This window comes from Lacerta agilis, chromosome 17 (assembly GCF_009819535.1).
Source record: "Lacerta agilis isolate rLacAgi1 chromosome 17, rLacAgi1.pri, whole genome shotgun sequence".
In the NCBI taxonomy this organism is placed as follows: domain Eukaryota; kingdom Metazoa; phylum Chordata; class Lepidosauria; order Squamata; family Lacertidae; genus Lacerta; species Lacerta agilis.
In genome coordinates, this window is record NC_046328.1 from 23,086,222 (window position 1) to 23,098,890 (window position 12,669).

The 12,669-nt window shown below is 44.3% G+C and overlaps 1 protein-coding gene across 1 annotated transcript; it reads left to right on the top strand.

Annotated features, from left to right (window-relative positions):
* Positions 1-7,922, top strand: LOC117039113 (arylacetamide deacetylase-like 4). Its single transcript, XM_033136147.1, has 4 exons — positions 1-181; positions 1,263-1,479; positions 2,959-3,022; positions 7,146-7,922. Exons 1-4 carry the CDS (start codon positions 5-7, stop codon positions 7,918-7,920), a joined length of 1,233 nt encoding a protein of 410 aa, XP_032992038.1. The 5' UTR covers positions 1-4; the 3' UTR covers positions 7,921-7,922.
* The last annotated feature ends 4,747 nt before the right edge of the window (positions 7,923-12,669 follow it).

The following is a 12,669-nucleotide window of genomic DNA, read 5'->3' on the forward strand; positions in this document are numbered from 1 at the left end:
AGAAATGGCATTTAGTGGAAGTCTGTGGATACTGATATTATATATGACCATTTTTGTTCATTCCTTGCTGTTTGCATGGGGAGCTTATTATCGTCTTACCAGGATGCAGCTGCCTCGAGGAATCAGCTGTCGTGCAAGGTTACTAGTTTTCGATTTCTTACTGGGATATAAACTTGTATTGGTAAGTTTATTTTACATATACCACACGGATGAAGTTAGGTAAAGGTAAAGGGACCCCTGACAGTTAAGTCCAGTTGCGAACAACTCTGGGGGTGCGGTGCTCATCTTGCTTTACAGGCCGAGGGAGCTGGTGTTTGTCCGCTTCCGCAGACAGTTTTTCCAGGTCATGTGCCAACATGACTAAACCGATTCTGGCGAAGCCAGAGCAGCATACGGAAATGCCATTTACCTTCCCACTGGAGCGGTACCACCGACCTTTGATAGGCAAGTCCAAGCGGCATGATGGTTTAAACCACAGCACCACCTGCTGATGAAGTTACACCCCTAAAAAAAAGTGCTGACCTGTTTGTAATATGTCTCAAATATTCTTCAGATAGGCAAGTAAGAAGTGACATGATAATATTATGCAAGGCAGGGAGAAATTGGATAGAGAAAGGTTTTTTCTCTTTTGACACTAGAAGTTGTGGAGAATCCACTGAAGCTGAATGTTGGAAGATTCAGGACAGATAGAAGGAAGTACGTACTTCTTCAGACCTGACATATTCAAACTATGGAGGTCTCTCTCACAGGAGGCAGTGATGGCTGCCAAATTGAATAGCTTCCAAAAAGGATTAGATAAATTCAGGGAGGAGGTTTTGGGTGGCCACTAGCCTCCATGTGTTCTGCTTCCGCTTGTGGGTTTCCCATTGGGGCACCTGGTTGGCCACTGTGAGATGCTGGACTAGATGGCCCATTGCCTTAATCAAGCAGGCTCTGGTCTTATCCACTTAGGTGGATTTATTCTGAGGAGGAATAGCACCGAACACCACCCACTTAGTGTGGTTTCTCATGGTCTCCAACAAGAAGAAGCATACAAGGAAGTGGAATAGTCAGGGGCTTCACTTCTGTGCTGCTCAGGAAGAATCACTCTCCATCCAAAGAGGAAGGAAAATATATACAGTGTAGTCACCTCGCATGTGGGGATTCCATTCCACAGGTAATAAACATATGTTTCTCATATATATATATATATATATATATATATATATATATATATATAGCTAATTATCAATGGTAAATGGTAAACGTTTTGGTTCAAACAGGCGGGAATTCTGGAAAAACTGGGCATCTGCCACAGATATTCCTTACTCAGGGCCATGTGCATATTCATTCCAATAAAGAAGGACCCAAAGCTGATTATAAAGGATCTGGATTTTGATGGAGTGCCAGGGAGGGTGTACTGGCCTAAAACATCACCTGCTGGGAAAAGGAGAGGAATCATCTATTTTCATGGAGGTGTTGGACTATTTGGAAGCATCCGTAAGTTCTGTGAAATGTTTTTGAAATGGTTTACTATGTTGTTTGTGGAGAATTTGGGGTGCTGCTGTAATGTAAAGTTCCTGAAATGTTTGCTATGGAGGGGTGGAGGTGGTTTGTGCTGCCCTCGTATTATTTGAATAAAATATTGCGTCGGCAGGGGGGGGGGGTGTCAAGTAAGCCCTGCCCTGCATAACTGATCACATGATGTAGTGCACACACGCTATTAGAATGGCATTACCCATCAATTTTGGGGGGACTGGCTCCCCTAAAATATGTTATTGGGGGGCCGAAGGGACCCCAGCCCCTAGGAATTGACTCCTAGTCCACTCACCCAGAGTTAGTGCTCCTTTGGAGAACTGAAGATATGGAGGAAACTGCCTTATTCACATATTTACACCTTCAGTCTGCATGGAGGGAGTCCAGATCTTACAGCATGGTCATCTCAAGCAGGGCTTGTTCTCCACAGCAGTGCAGCACTGGAGTCAAAGCCAGTTGGTGATTGTAGTCCTGAGCCATTTAAGGCTTTATAGGTCAAAACCTGTACTTTGGATTGGGCCCGGAAACAAATTGGCAGCCAATGCAGTTGGGCAGGCATTTTCATTATATGCTCAAACTGTCTTGCCGCCGTGAGCAAGCTGGCTGCTGAATTCTGCATCAGCTGCAGTTTCTGAACAGTAGGCAGCCTAAGTTCAATGAACTTAGGCTGGGATTGGGATTGTAAAAAATAAAAATGAGGCTGAGGCTTCCTGTTGTATAGGTGACCAGTTCTGTGGTAATCATGGCCAATAAAAAAACTTTACATTTTCATTGAAGGCGTTTTTGCTTCATGCGCCAAGGGACTTCTATGAAAAGTCTTCCAGAGAAGGTCAGAAATAATGTAGAAAGGAGCTCTGGAATGTGGTTGAGCTTTGTTTGATTCTGTTCTAATTTTTACCCATTGACACTACTTGATCTCTGCTACTGATCAGGAGAGAACAAAATCCACATAATGGTTTTCAGCTGGCGATGCCCCATTTACCAACGGTTCAGTCCAACTTACTTTTTCTCAGAGGAAACCCATTAAAGGGGGTTGTTGTTTTCTACAATCAAGTGGAATATACATTTCATGACAGTTGTTTTTTTAAAAATAATAATAATAGCAGACCAGAATTAATCATATCTGTTAATTTCACCAGGTTTACTTTTAGTAGGACTAACACTTGATCCAACTCACAGTGATTTCAATGTGAATTGCTAAGAGCAGGGGTCAGCAAACTTTTTCAGCAGGGGGCCGGTCCACTGTCCCTCAGACCTTGTGGGGGGCCGGACTATATTTTGAAGGGGGAAAATAAACGAATTCCTATGCCCCACAAATAACCCAGAGATGCATTTCAAATAAAAGGACACATTCTACTCATGTAAAAACACACTGATTTTGTAATGGAGCCTATCAAATAATCTCTGATATTGTCTCTCTGTGTGTTTTGTTCTTTTTTCCAGGAACCACTGAAAAGATCTGCCGTTCCATTGCCCACCAAACTGACTCAGTGGTTATGTGTGTTGAGTAAGTATCTGAAGAAGTGTGCATGCACACAAAAGCTCATACCAAGAACAAACCTAGTTGGTCTCTAAGGTGCTACTGGAAGGAATTTTTTATTTTATTTTGTTTTGACTATGTTCACTCTCATCGTAGCAGAAAAAAAGAGTAATTCTCCTCAGCTTCTAACTCTTCCTAACACCTGAGCTCAGAGAAAGCCTAATAAAGTTTTAAACATAGTGATTTTGCCAACCATTATAATGGGTATTCACCTTTGTATTTAGATTTTCATACCTTGGGCCCCAATCCCTCTGGTATTGAGCATCTCTGCTAGAGCAGGCCAAAAGGGCTCAACATGCGATTGTCATGATGGCTAGCTAGGTGTCTAATAAGAAGCCCACAAACAGGACCTGAGCACAAGACCACTAACCCCAGTTGCAATTTACATCAACTGGTATTCAGAAGCATTACTACCTGTGATAGTAGAGGGGGCACCCCTCCCCTTGTGACTAGCAGGGCTTTTTTCCAGCCAGAACTCACCAGAACTCACCTCTTTGTTGCGTTCTGGCACCTTTTTGGTGCGTTACGGCAGCTCTGTTGTGTTGCAGTGCCATCCTGCTTGTTTTTTTCTAGATAAAAAAAGCCCTGGCGACTAGTATCCATGGAAAAGCTTATCCTTCATGAGAGGATGGAATTGCTTCTAAATCCATCACCATTCTATCTATCACAATTCTCTATATCCTGCCTTTCAGGACACAACTCCTTCCAAGGCAGCACACAAGAAAAATTAAACTTCATTTGCAGAAACCACCACATCAGCCACACTTACCTTCCCAAGACAGCTGTGGTAAATTGGACATTGGGAGAAGTGTCATTTGCCAAGGCTTCAGAGCCCTTAACAACGCAAACCTTCCCCACAGTAATGGCCACCATCTCTCTGCCCTTGCTGCCTTAATGCACCTTTGGTGCATGATCTGAAGCCCCCTGGTCAAGATGGGTGAACTGGAGTTCTTAGTTTTAGAGGTCATAAGGGATACAGTGGGCAGAAAGAGAAGCCTGGTGGAATGGATAGAACCACTGGGACACAGTTATCTCAGGAAGGCAAGGTGGGACATAATGGAGATGGTGTCACCCTGCATGTGAAAAAAGGGCATTGAGTCCAGGAAGCAATAAATCCCAGAAGGGGCAGACTTTTCCACATAATCATTGTGGGTGGTCATACTGGGTCCCAAGAGGGATTTAGTACTTGGGTTGTGTTCTCATCCTCCTGATCAAAACGCTCAGGGAGATCGTGAGACGGAAAATGAAATCAAGGAAGGATCCAAAATATAGAAGCTTTTTAATGGCATGGAGAAAGCAGCCAGGGGAAAGTTTTTATCCCCCTCTCTTAACTCTGGAACATGTGCACATTCAATGAAGCTGAATGCTGGAAGATTCAGATAAAAGTAAGTACGGGTTTAAAAGAGGGTTAAACAAATGCACAAGTTTGCAGGGATGTCCAACCAGTAGATTGTGATCCCCGGCTGATCCTCATAGATTGTGGGATCCTTATTGTGTAGAAAAAGTTATGGGGGGGAGCTAAAAAACTCCGTGCAATCGTCCCCCCAAAAAGCTCAGCAACTCTGGGCACTTCCCTCCTAAAAAAAAGCTCAACAACTCTGTGCAATCCACCCACCCCATGCACGCTCCTCCTTCATCCAATGACAATGGGTAGATCACTGTGGTTTTTTTTTATACTGGGAGTAGATCACAGTCTCTTGGGAGCTGGTCATGCCTGGTATAAGGCTACCAGTGGTACTAACCACGATGGCCATAGTCTGCCTCTGCAGTTGGAGGCAGTGTCCTTCTGAAGAAAAGTTGTTGGAAGCTGCGGGAGGGAAGAGTACCACTGTACTCATGTCCTGATTGTGACTTTCTCCAATGATTGACCAGTGGCCACTGAGAACGGGATGCTCAACTAGCATTATATCTGGGTGCAGAACCTCAAGGACATTGGCTGAATGCTGCACTCCCGGCGTCTCCATTTCTCCATTTCTCCCCAACCCCCCGTCACACACCATTGCCCCTCTTTTGCACCATCCTTTTTTTATATATAAAGAATTTATTGGTTTTTACAAAACAAAGAACAACATAACACATACACCAACACCAACACAAACACAAACACAACAATCAAACCATAATAAAAACAAATACAAATCACACCAATAATTCTTTTTCTTGTTTACACAAAAAAAAAAACTTTTCTTGTTCGAATCAATACTAGGTGACTTCCCCCGTTTTCTCTCCTTTGGTTTCAATTCTAATTTTACTTTAGTAACTTCTCATCTCTAAAATTAAATCATTCAAAAATCAAAACTAAACATACTTCTTAAAATCTAGTTTTTACTCCAAAATAATCTATCACTTCTTAGCTTGAATCAAATCTATTCCAAATATAACATCATGATAATTAATAATATAACTACATAACATGACATATTACTTCTTGTATCAAATCATACATATTCTTTTTTCACTTAGACTGCTGCTAATAAAGAAATTCAGATATCTCTTCTCTAGTTCAAAAACTTAAAATCTTAACACACCGGCTTCAGGGTACCATAATAAACCATCCTAATTTTATTTAATGTATTTCACCCTATCCCTTTTCTAACCATTTTCTTTCGCCATCTCGGGGTCTCCCCCCAGACATTTCTCCATCTTACACCAAAACCATTTTTCAGAATGTCCACTTTTCTTATAAATCCACAGTTCCAGACGTAGTCTATAACAATCCTTACAGGGAGCATCAGGGTACACAGATCATCACCTTCCAGCATCTCCGCTTCAAAATTCCGTTCATCTTCTAATTGTAGATATATAAATCTTTTCTCCATCATTCCTGGGCTCTCACCCCAGAAATTGGATATATATTGTTTTCTAATCCTGGGTCTCTCACCCCAACAGGATTTTTCATCTTCTCGGAGTTGCCAAAGCATTGTACTTTGTACTTCAATAATTCCCTTAAGTTCCCTGCCAAGGTTTTCTTCCATTTTAACAATGTTCTGAATAGTCTTTCCTGTGGGATATAAATTGTCATCCTGTTTCAGCAAAGTTAATTTCTGGTTCAGCAATTCTAATTTCAAAAAAATAATCCTTTGTTCGTGAGTCAATCCAGAGTCTAAAACCAGCTTGAAAACGAAACCCAACATGGTAGAAGTGGGCATAGGGTATCAGATTTCAGTATTTTTGCATCTTAGTCACAGTACTTTTCCATCTCAGTTACAAGTCTCCGCAGCCATTTTCCCTGGAGTTAGGGCGAAAAGATTACATTCTATCCACTTCAGGAAGAAATATTTCCACCAACTTAGGTCCCCCAAAAGGGGTCTAACCAATCTCACTTGTCAAATTTAGAACATTGTATCCATCACTGCAACAGCAGTCACCATCAAAAACAGTTACTTTCTCTCCACACAAAGGGAAAAAGACGGGCTTCCTTTCCATCGTAACTCCCGGAGCGCCAAATGTCAAAAATAAGTCCAAATGTTAACGTACTCACGGCCAACGGGCTTCTTTTGTTTTCCTTCTGACAGGTAGAACGATCTCGCTCATCGCGAGCGGCGGCCGCCGCTTCGCCGGTCCGGTTGGGGCATGCCTCCACAGCCCGGCGCCGTGGTCCCTTCACCCCCACTCCCCCTTTACAGGGGGAACGGGAGAAGGGTTCGGTGCCATAGCGGGCTCGCTGGAGAGCCCATGCCGCAGGACGCTCGACCCGCGGTTTGGCGGAGCCCCGCTTTGCGGTAGCGGGGCTCCTACCCCCGGGCCGGCCTGAGTCGCTTCGCTGCCGAAGCGACCCACGACCGCCCGCGATGGCGTCCTCGCCGGAAGTCCTCTTTTGCACCATCCTTGAGTGGCATCTGCCTTCCTGGAACATGCCTTGCTTGGTTGGGTGGAGGGTTGGGAAATGTGTGTGGTTGTGTGTAGGAACCAGCCCACTTCTCAAATGGGGAAGTTCACATTTGCTTTCCATTTTTGCCTCTTGTCCCATACATAGAATGGAAAGTGGCCCTCAAGATGAGAAAGATTCCCAACCCTTGCAATATGTCATGCAGGAAAATATTCTTTGTTTGTGGTGCTGAATATTGAAGATATCCTGCTTTCTCTTTAGATTTCGTTTAGCTCCTGAGCATCCATTTCCAGTCCCAGTACTGGACTGCTGTACTGCTGCAATACACTTTATGAAAAATGCAAAGGAATATGGAGTGGACCCCAGCCGCATTGCCATTGCTGGGGAGAGTAGCGGAGGCACTTTTGCTGCAGCCATTTGTCAAGAACTGGTGACCAGAGAGGACCTCCCAAGAGTGCGAGCTCAGGTCCTCGTTTACCCATTCCTCCAAGGAATGGACTTCAATTTGCCATCCTATCAGCAAAACCATTCGGTTCCTCCCTTCTTCCGGAAAAGAACTCTCAAACTTGGTTTGACATATCTCACTGGGAAGACAATGAATGTAGATGGAATTCTGAAAGGTGCCCATTTCCCTCCTGATTTGAGAGAGAAATACCAAAAATGGATAAGTGCTGATAACATTCCAGAAGAATTTAAAGCTAGGGGCTATGTTCCTGTAGCTCCTGCCCCATTTTCAGAAGAACTTTATGAACAAGTTAAAAGAGGTACTGAGACAATGTTTTCCCCCCTTCTAGCAGAGGATGACATAATCCGCCAGCTCCCGGAGACTTTCATTCTAACCTGTGAATATGATGCTTTCCGGGATGATGGGCTGTTGTACAAGAAGCGGTTGGAGGACAACGGTGTGCCAGTGACATGGTATCATGTTCAAGATGGATTCCACGGAATTATGGTCATGGCTGGTTGGCGGTCAATTGAATTTCCGAGCACACAGAATTGTTTGCAGAATGTAATACAGTTCTTTAAAGGTTTATAGAAATGAATGAATGATTTTAATAAATTAGACTGACTAAAACTTTGGATCAGAATTTTTCTTTTTACTTCAGGATTGTCACAATGAGGAAAAAATATCCTCCCACAAAAGAGGAAGATTATTGTTGGAAGACAAAGAAGGTCATTCATTTCTATAAACTTTTTAAGAACTGTACATACTGTACTACATTTCCCCTCATTGTTCCCTCATGTCATCCTCATTCACTTAAATAAATATCAAATGATATTTGATATGTCATTATAAAATGTTGTGGGTCATACCTTGGTTTTTTCCATCAAATGTTAGTAATACCTCGGTTACAAACACCTTGGGTTACAAACACCTCGGGTAATGTAATAAGAATATTGTTGTTCAGTCGTTCAGTCATGTCCGACTCTTTGTGGCCCCATGGACCAGAGTACGCCAGGCACGCCTATCATAGAATCATAGAGTTGGAAGAGACCACAAGGGCTTATCGAGAGTTAAATTTGTTGAGTGTTAGGATGCGTTGTTTCCTTATTGTTTGAGGATGTTGATTTGCAGTGTTGGTTTTTTAATTGTTTTGTAGTAAATATTTGTAAACATTTTCATAGTATTTCATAGGATAGATTTTTAATTGGTGAGATATGTATGTTGAGGTGATTTTCAGAAGTTTTACAAAATTATAAGACTTGAGGGTAGACTACATTTTTTTTCCCGTTGCTTGTGAAGATGTTTGGTAGTTTGCATGTATGTTGAAAACCGGTAAGGGAGGGATGTTGGTTGGCGAAGCATGGTTTTGTTTTGTTTTTTGGTGTGATGATAGGAGGTGGATCATGCAGCTTTATGAGTATTAGATCCTCTTTTTCTTTGCTGTTTTTTATAGGAAAAATTGAGAAAGTCATAGTCCCTCCCCATCCCAGTACACTCTTGGCCTCCGGGATCCTTTTATTTATTCCTTGCATCCCTGAGGAGGCTGTGGGCAAGAAGCCTGGAGAGGAGGCCGCTCTCCTGCAGGCGTTTTTGGCGCCAAAGCTCCTTATCTGGCCCTGGTACTTTTGTCGGATTAGCAAATGGCGGGTTTTTTGTTTTTTTTACAGTCAGCCCGGCTCTCGTTTTAATTTTTGAAGGTGAGAGAAGCTGGGAGAGGAGGCCAGCAAGATGCTCCCCTGCAGGCAGTTTTGACAGAATAGTCAGTGGAGGAGGCGTTAATGTTTAAATGGGGGGGGGGGCAATTTCGGCCTGTGGGCGTTGTTTTTATTCCCTGCTTCACCCAAGATGGGGAAGTGGAGTGAAGGCCAGCAGGACGATCCCCTGCAGGCAGTTTTGACGGAATAGCAAACCGCTGTAACTGTTTTTTGTTTTTTTGTTTTTTTTGCTGTTGATGGTATGATATTGCTGGCGGTGGTTGCAATGGCGTTTGCGTGTGGCGTACCTTTCTATTGGATGTTGTTTCTGACGTTGGTGTTGCAGGAGGGTTTGTTTTTTTGGGGGGGGGAGTGGTGCGGTTTTTTGCAATCTAACTGCATAAGATCCTTCCCAGATACACATGTAATGTTATGTCCAAATTTGATGTCAGTTGTGGAAAGGAGAATGTTAGCCGCTTTGAGACTCCTTTGGGTAGTGCAGGGGTCTGCAACCTTTAAGACAAAAAGAGCCACTTGGACCCGTTTCCGAAGGGAAAAAAAAACTGAGAGCCGCAAAACCATTGCGACATTTAAAACAAATATATCACTGCATATATTGTTTCTTACCTTAATGCTGTATATACAGGATTATAGGAAGAATGAAAAGCACAGAATTTGAAATTGTTTATTTATTTTTTTAAAATTGTGAAAACAAGTCATAAAACAATTTCTGATTTATTTTCTCAAACAGAACACAGTGCTAGAGTCAGGATTTAGGAAGCTCAGTTGCTCCCAATCACTGACATCATGGTATTGTGGAAGGAGACTTTTGCTGCAGAGCCGGTTTGAGACCTCTAATTCAGGAAAGAAAGAATCTCTAATTCAGGGAAAGGATCTCTGTATTTTGCAGTTGGCTGTCTCTTTCTCCCAGCTGAGAATCCCTTCCAAGGGGGTGACGAAGTGGCAAGGTCGAAATAAGCAGGGACCTCCTCTCGTCCCCACCCCCTGAAAAAAGAGGGGTCCCCAACACCCAAGGGCTGAAAACAATCGGAAGACCCCCCCCCAATAGCACGTGTTACCCCGGCTTTGCTCCAAACAAATCCACCCCCTCCCCCCAAAAGTTGTCATTTTACAAGCACCTGAAATCAGGTTTTGTTTTCGTTTTTTTAAGAGAAACCTCTTAAATCGCCAGGGGTTTTTTCTTTGTGGGGTGGGGGGTGGGAGGAGTTTGCAAAAGAGAAAATTGGGAAAGTTGCCATTTGGGGATCAAGAGGGAACAGAAGCATGTAAAAGTAAAAAGACAGCAGCTTTGGGAGGAGAAACCTTCGAAATCTTTTTTTAAAAAAAGGTTTGTGCGTGTTTCCTTTAAAGAAAGCCGGAGGGGGGGGGGAGGCAACAGAAGAACCTCCATTCAGAGAGAAAAGGCAGGAAAGAAGTTGGATCTCTCTCGCAATGTTGCACAGAATGTTACCAAACAAAAGATCCTCTTCCCTGACTCCCTCGTCTCTCACTCGCTTTTGCATAGCTGAGTGCCTGGAAGGCATTTCTCATGCTTTTTTTTCTCCCTCTTCTCTCCCCCCCCCACTCCCCAGTAGACTCCCTCCCCCCAAAGTTGAAGACTCTTTGCAAACACCAATCGGATACTCTCCATGCACACAAAAACACACGGACACACAAACCACCCAGTTCTCCACGATGGCGCTCCATTCTCTGTTCGCCCACAAAAACTTTCCTCCTCCTCCACCACCGCCGCCCCCCTCTCCTGCTTGCGCTCTGCCTTTGAGAAAACAGACAGCAGTTTTGCAAAAGAAAAAACCAAACCCCCGAGCAAAAAGAAAGAGAGGTTTGGGGGGGGGGTGAGCCTGAGGACATATGCACCCCAGCAACTTCTCAGAGTTACTTTTCCTGGTCGGTTTCATTTTCTTCCTCGCAGCTTCGGCAGCGTCAGAAGAAGAAAAAATACAAAAGAAAGCTGCAGGGACGCCGGACGAGGGGCGGGGCCGAACCAAGCAAGATTTTGGCCTCAGCTTTTGAGGTGCCCTCGATTTGCCTGAGAGCAAAAAGCTGAGGCTGAGCAAGGTTTTGAGCTGGTTCTGGCTGCGTCGCTGATCGCGGGGGTGGAGCCAGCTCCGAGAGTGTCACCCCCCCTCCCAGGGGAAAGCTAGCTGAGCCGGCTGAGAGCCTGAGAGAGGCTGAGAGAGCAGCGGCCGCCGCCCGACATAAAACTAGCCACCGGTCGTACATTGGGCTCATGGATTGTGGCGCAGGCGGGCCATGGGCGCAGCGCCCCTCACCATTTCCCCGCCCCGGAGCCACGGCAAAGGTGTAAAAGAGCCACATGCGGCTCTGGAGCCGCGGGTTGCCGACCCCTGGGGTAGTGAAAAGCGGGATATCAAATCCAAACTCTTCTTCTCCTCTTCTTCATGTTTGTTAGGCCTAAGGTGCTGCTTCTGCCACCTCAGGACAAGATGGCTGCCCAGGAGGGGACAGGTCAGACTCCAATGGCTTCTTCTCTGACAGGGCCCAGTGTTCTGAGGCAAGGACTTATTTCACCCACTTATGCTACACGTGGATAAGTAATGCTACTTTCTGTGTCAACTGAGCTTTTTCTTCTTCTCACGGGTAAAGCCAGCATTTACAAATAGGAAAAGGACTCACTCCCTCATAGTAAAGACAAAAGGGGGATGTCCGCTTCATATGGGAAAGAGTTGGCACCATCCAGAAGGCATATAAGATCATGGCTACCCAGCATGGCCAGTGCTCAAGGATGATGGGAGGGTCCCAAGGTTGAGACCCAAAGAACACAGAGGGGCCCAAAGTTCTCCTCCCCCCAAACACTGAAATTGAAGAGTGCTAGTAAAACAGTCCCCTCTGATTCAAGCAAGGCCTATCACAAGGGAGCTCTTCTTCTGTGCCCTTTCCCCCACAGCAATGTTGGCTTTCCTTCCTTGCCCTCATCACCTCCACCCCATGGTGTCATGGCATTAGGTGTTGGATTACTGCAACATGTTATGCATGGAGCTGAATTTGGAAATGTTCTGGAAACTTTAGTTAGTGCCAGTAATGACAGTTGGGACATAGACTGGCACTTGACAACATAACCGTATCTAATCCATGCCCCAACCTCTTCAGTAGATACCAGTCTGTCAAATGTGAGTGTATGTTTATTGAAATCCAAAGGGCTTGGTTTAGCTTATTGCACACATGCTCCTCATTGCTAAATATTCAAACTCAAGCAGATATCATGCAACAACATCTGCCTGGAGTTATGCTGCAACTATTATTGGATTTCACATTGAGAAAGAGAGAGAGAGAGAGAATCAGAGAACTGCAAAGGCGCAAGAACGCTGATGGAAGTTGGCTTTATCAAGGGGCTATAAACAGAAGAGAGCCCAATATTTGAGCACCTGTATCTGTACCAGTCAGCAATTGGCAGTTTGTTGTACATCTCTCAATGGAGCAGACCAGACATCTACTATGCAGTTGGGATTTTGAGCAGGCTAGTGGCCAAACCCACTGTTTACGCTTGGAAGGCAGTTAAAAGAGTTCTGAGATATCTAAAACAAACAGCTGAGCTTTCCTTAAAACTGACCTCAGCAGGCCAAGAAGTACTGATAAGTTACTCAGACAGTGATTAGGCTAATTT

Bases quoted from the DNA above. Each gene is read 5' to 3' on its own strand.
- LOC117039113 (XM_033136147.1), top strand. From the start codon at position 5: ATGGCATTTAGTGGAAGTCTGTGGATACTGATATTATATATGACCATT. The intron at 1,480-2,958 runs GTAAGTTCTGTG...TCTTTTTTCCAG, and splicing joins TGGACTATTTGGAAGCATCC to GAACCACTGAAAAGATCTGC. The intron at 3,023-7,145 runs GTAAGTATCTGA...CTTTCTCTTTAG, and splicing joins TCAGTGGTTATGTGTGTTGA to ATTTCGTTTAGCTCCTGAGC.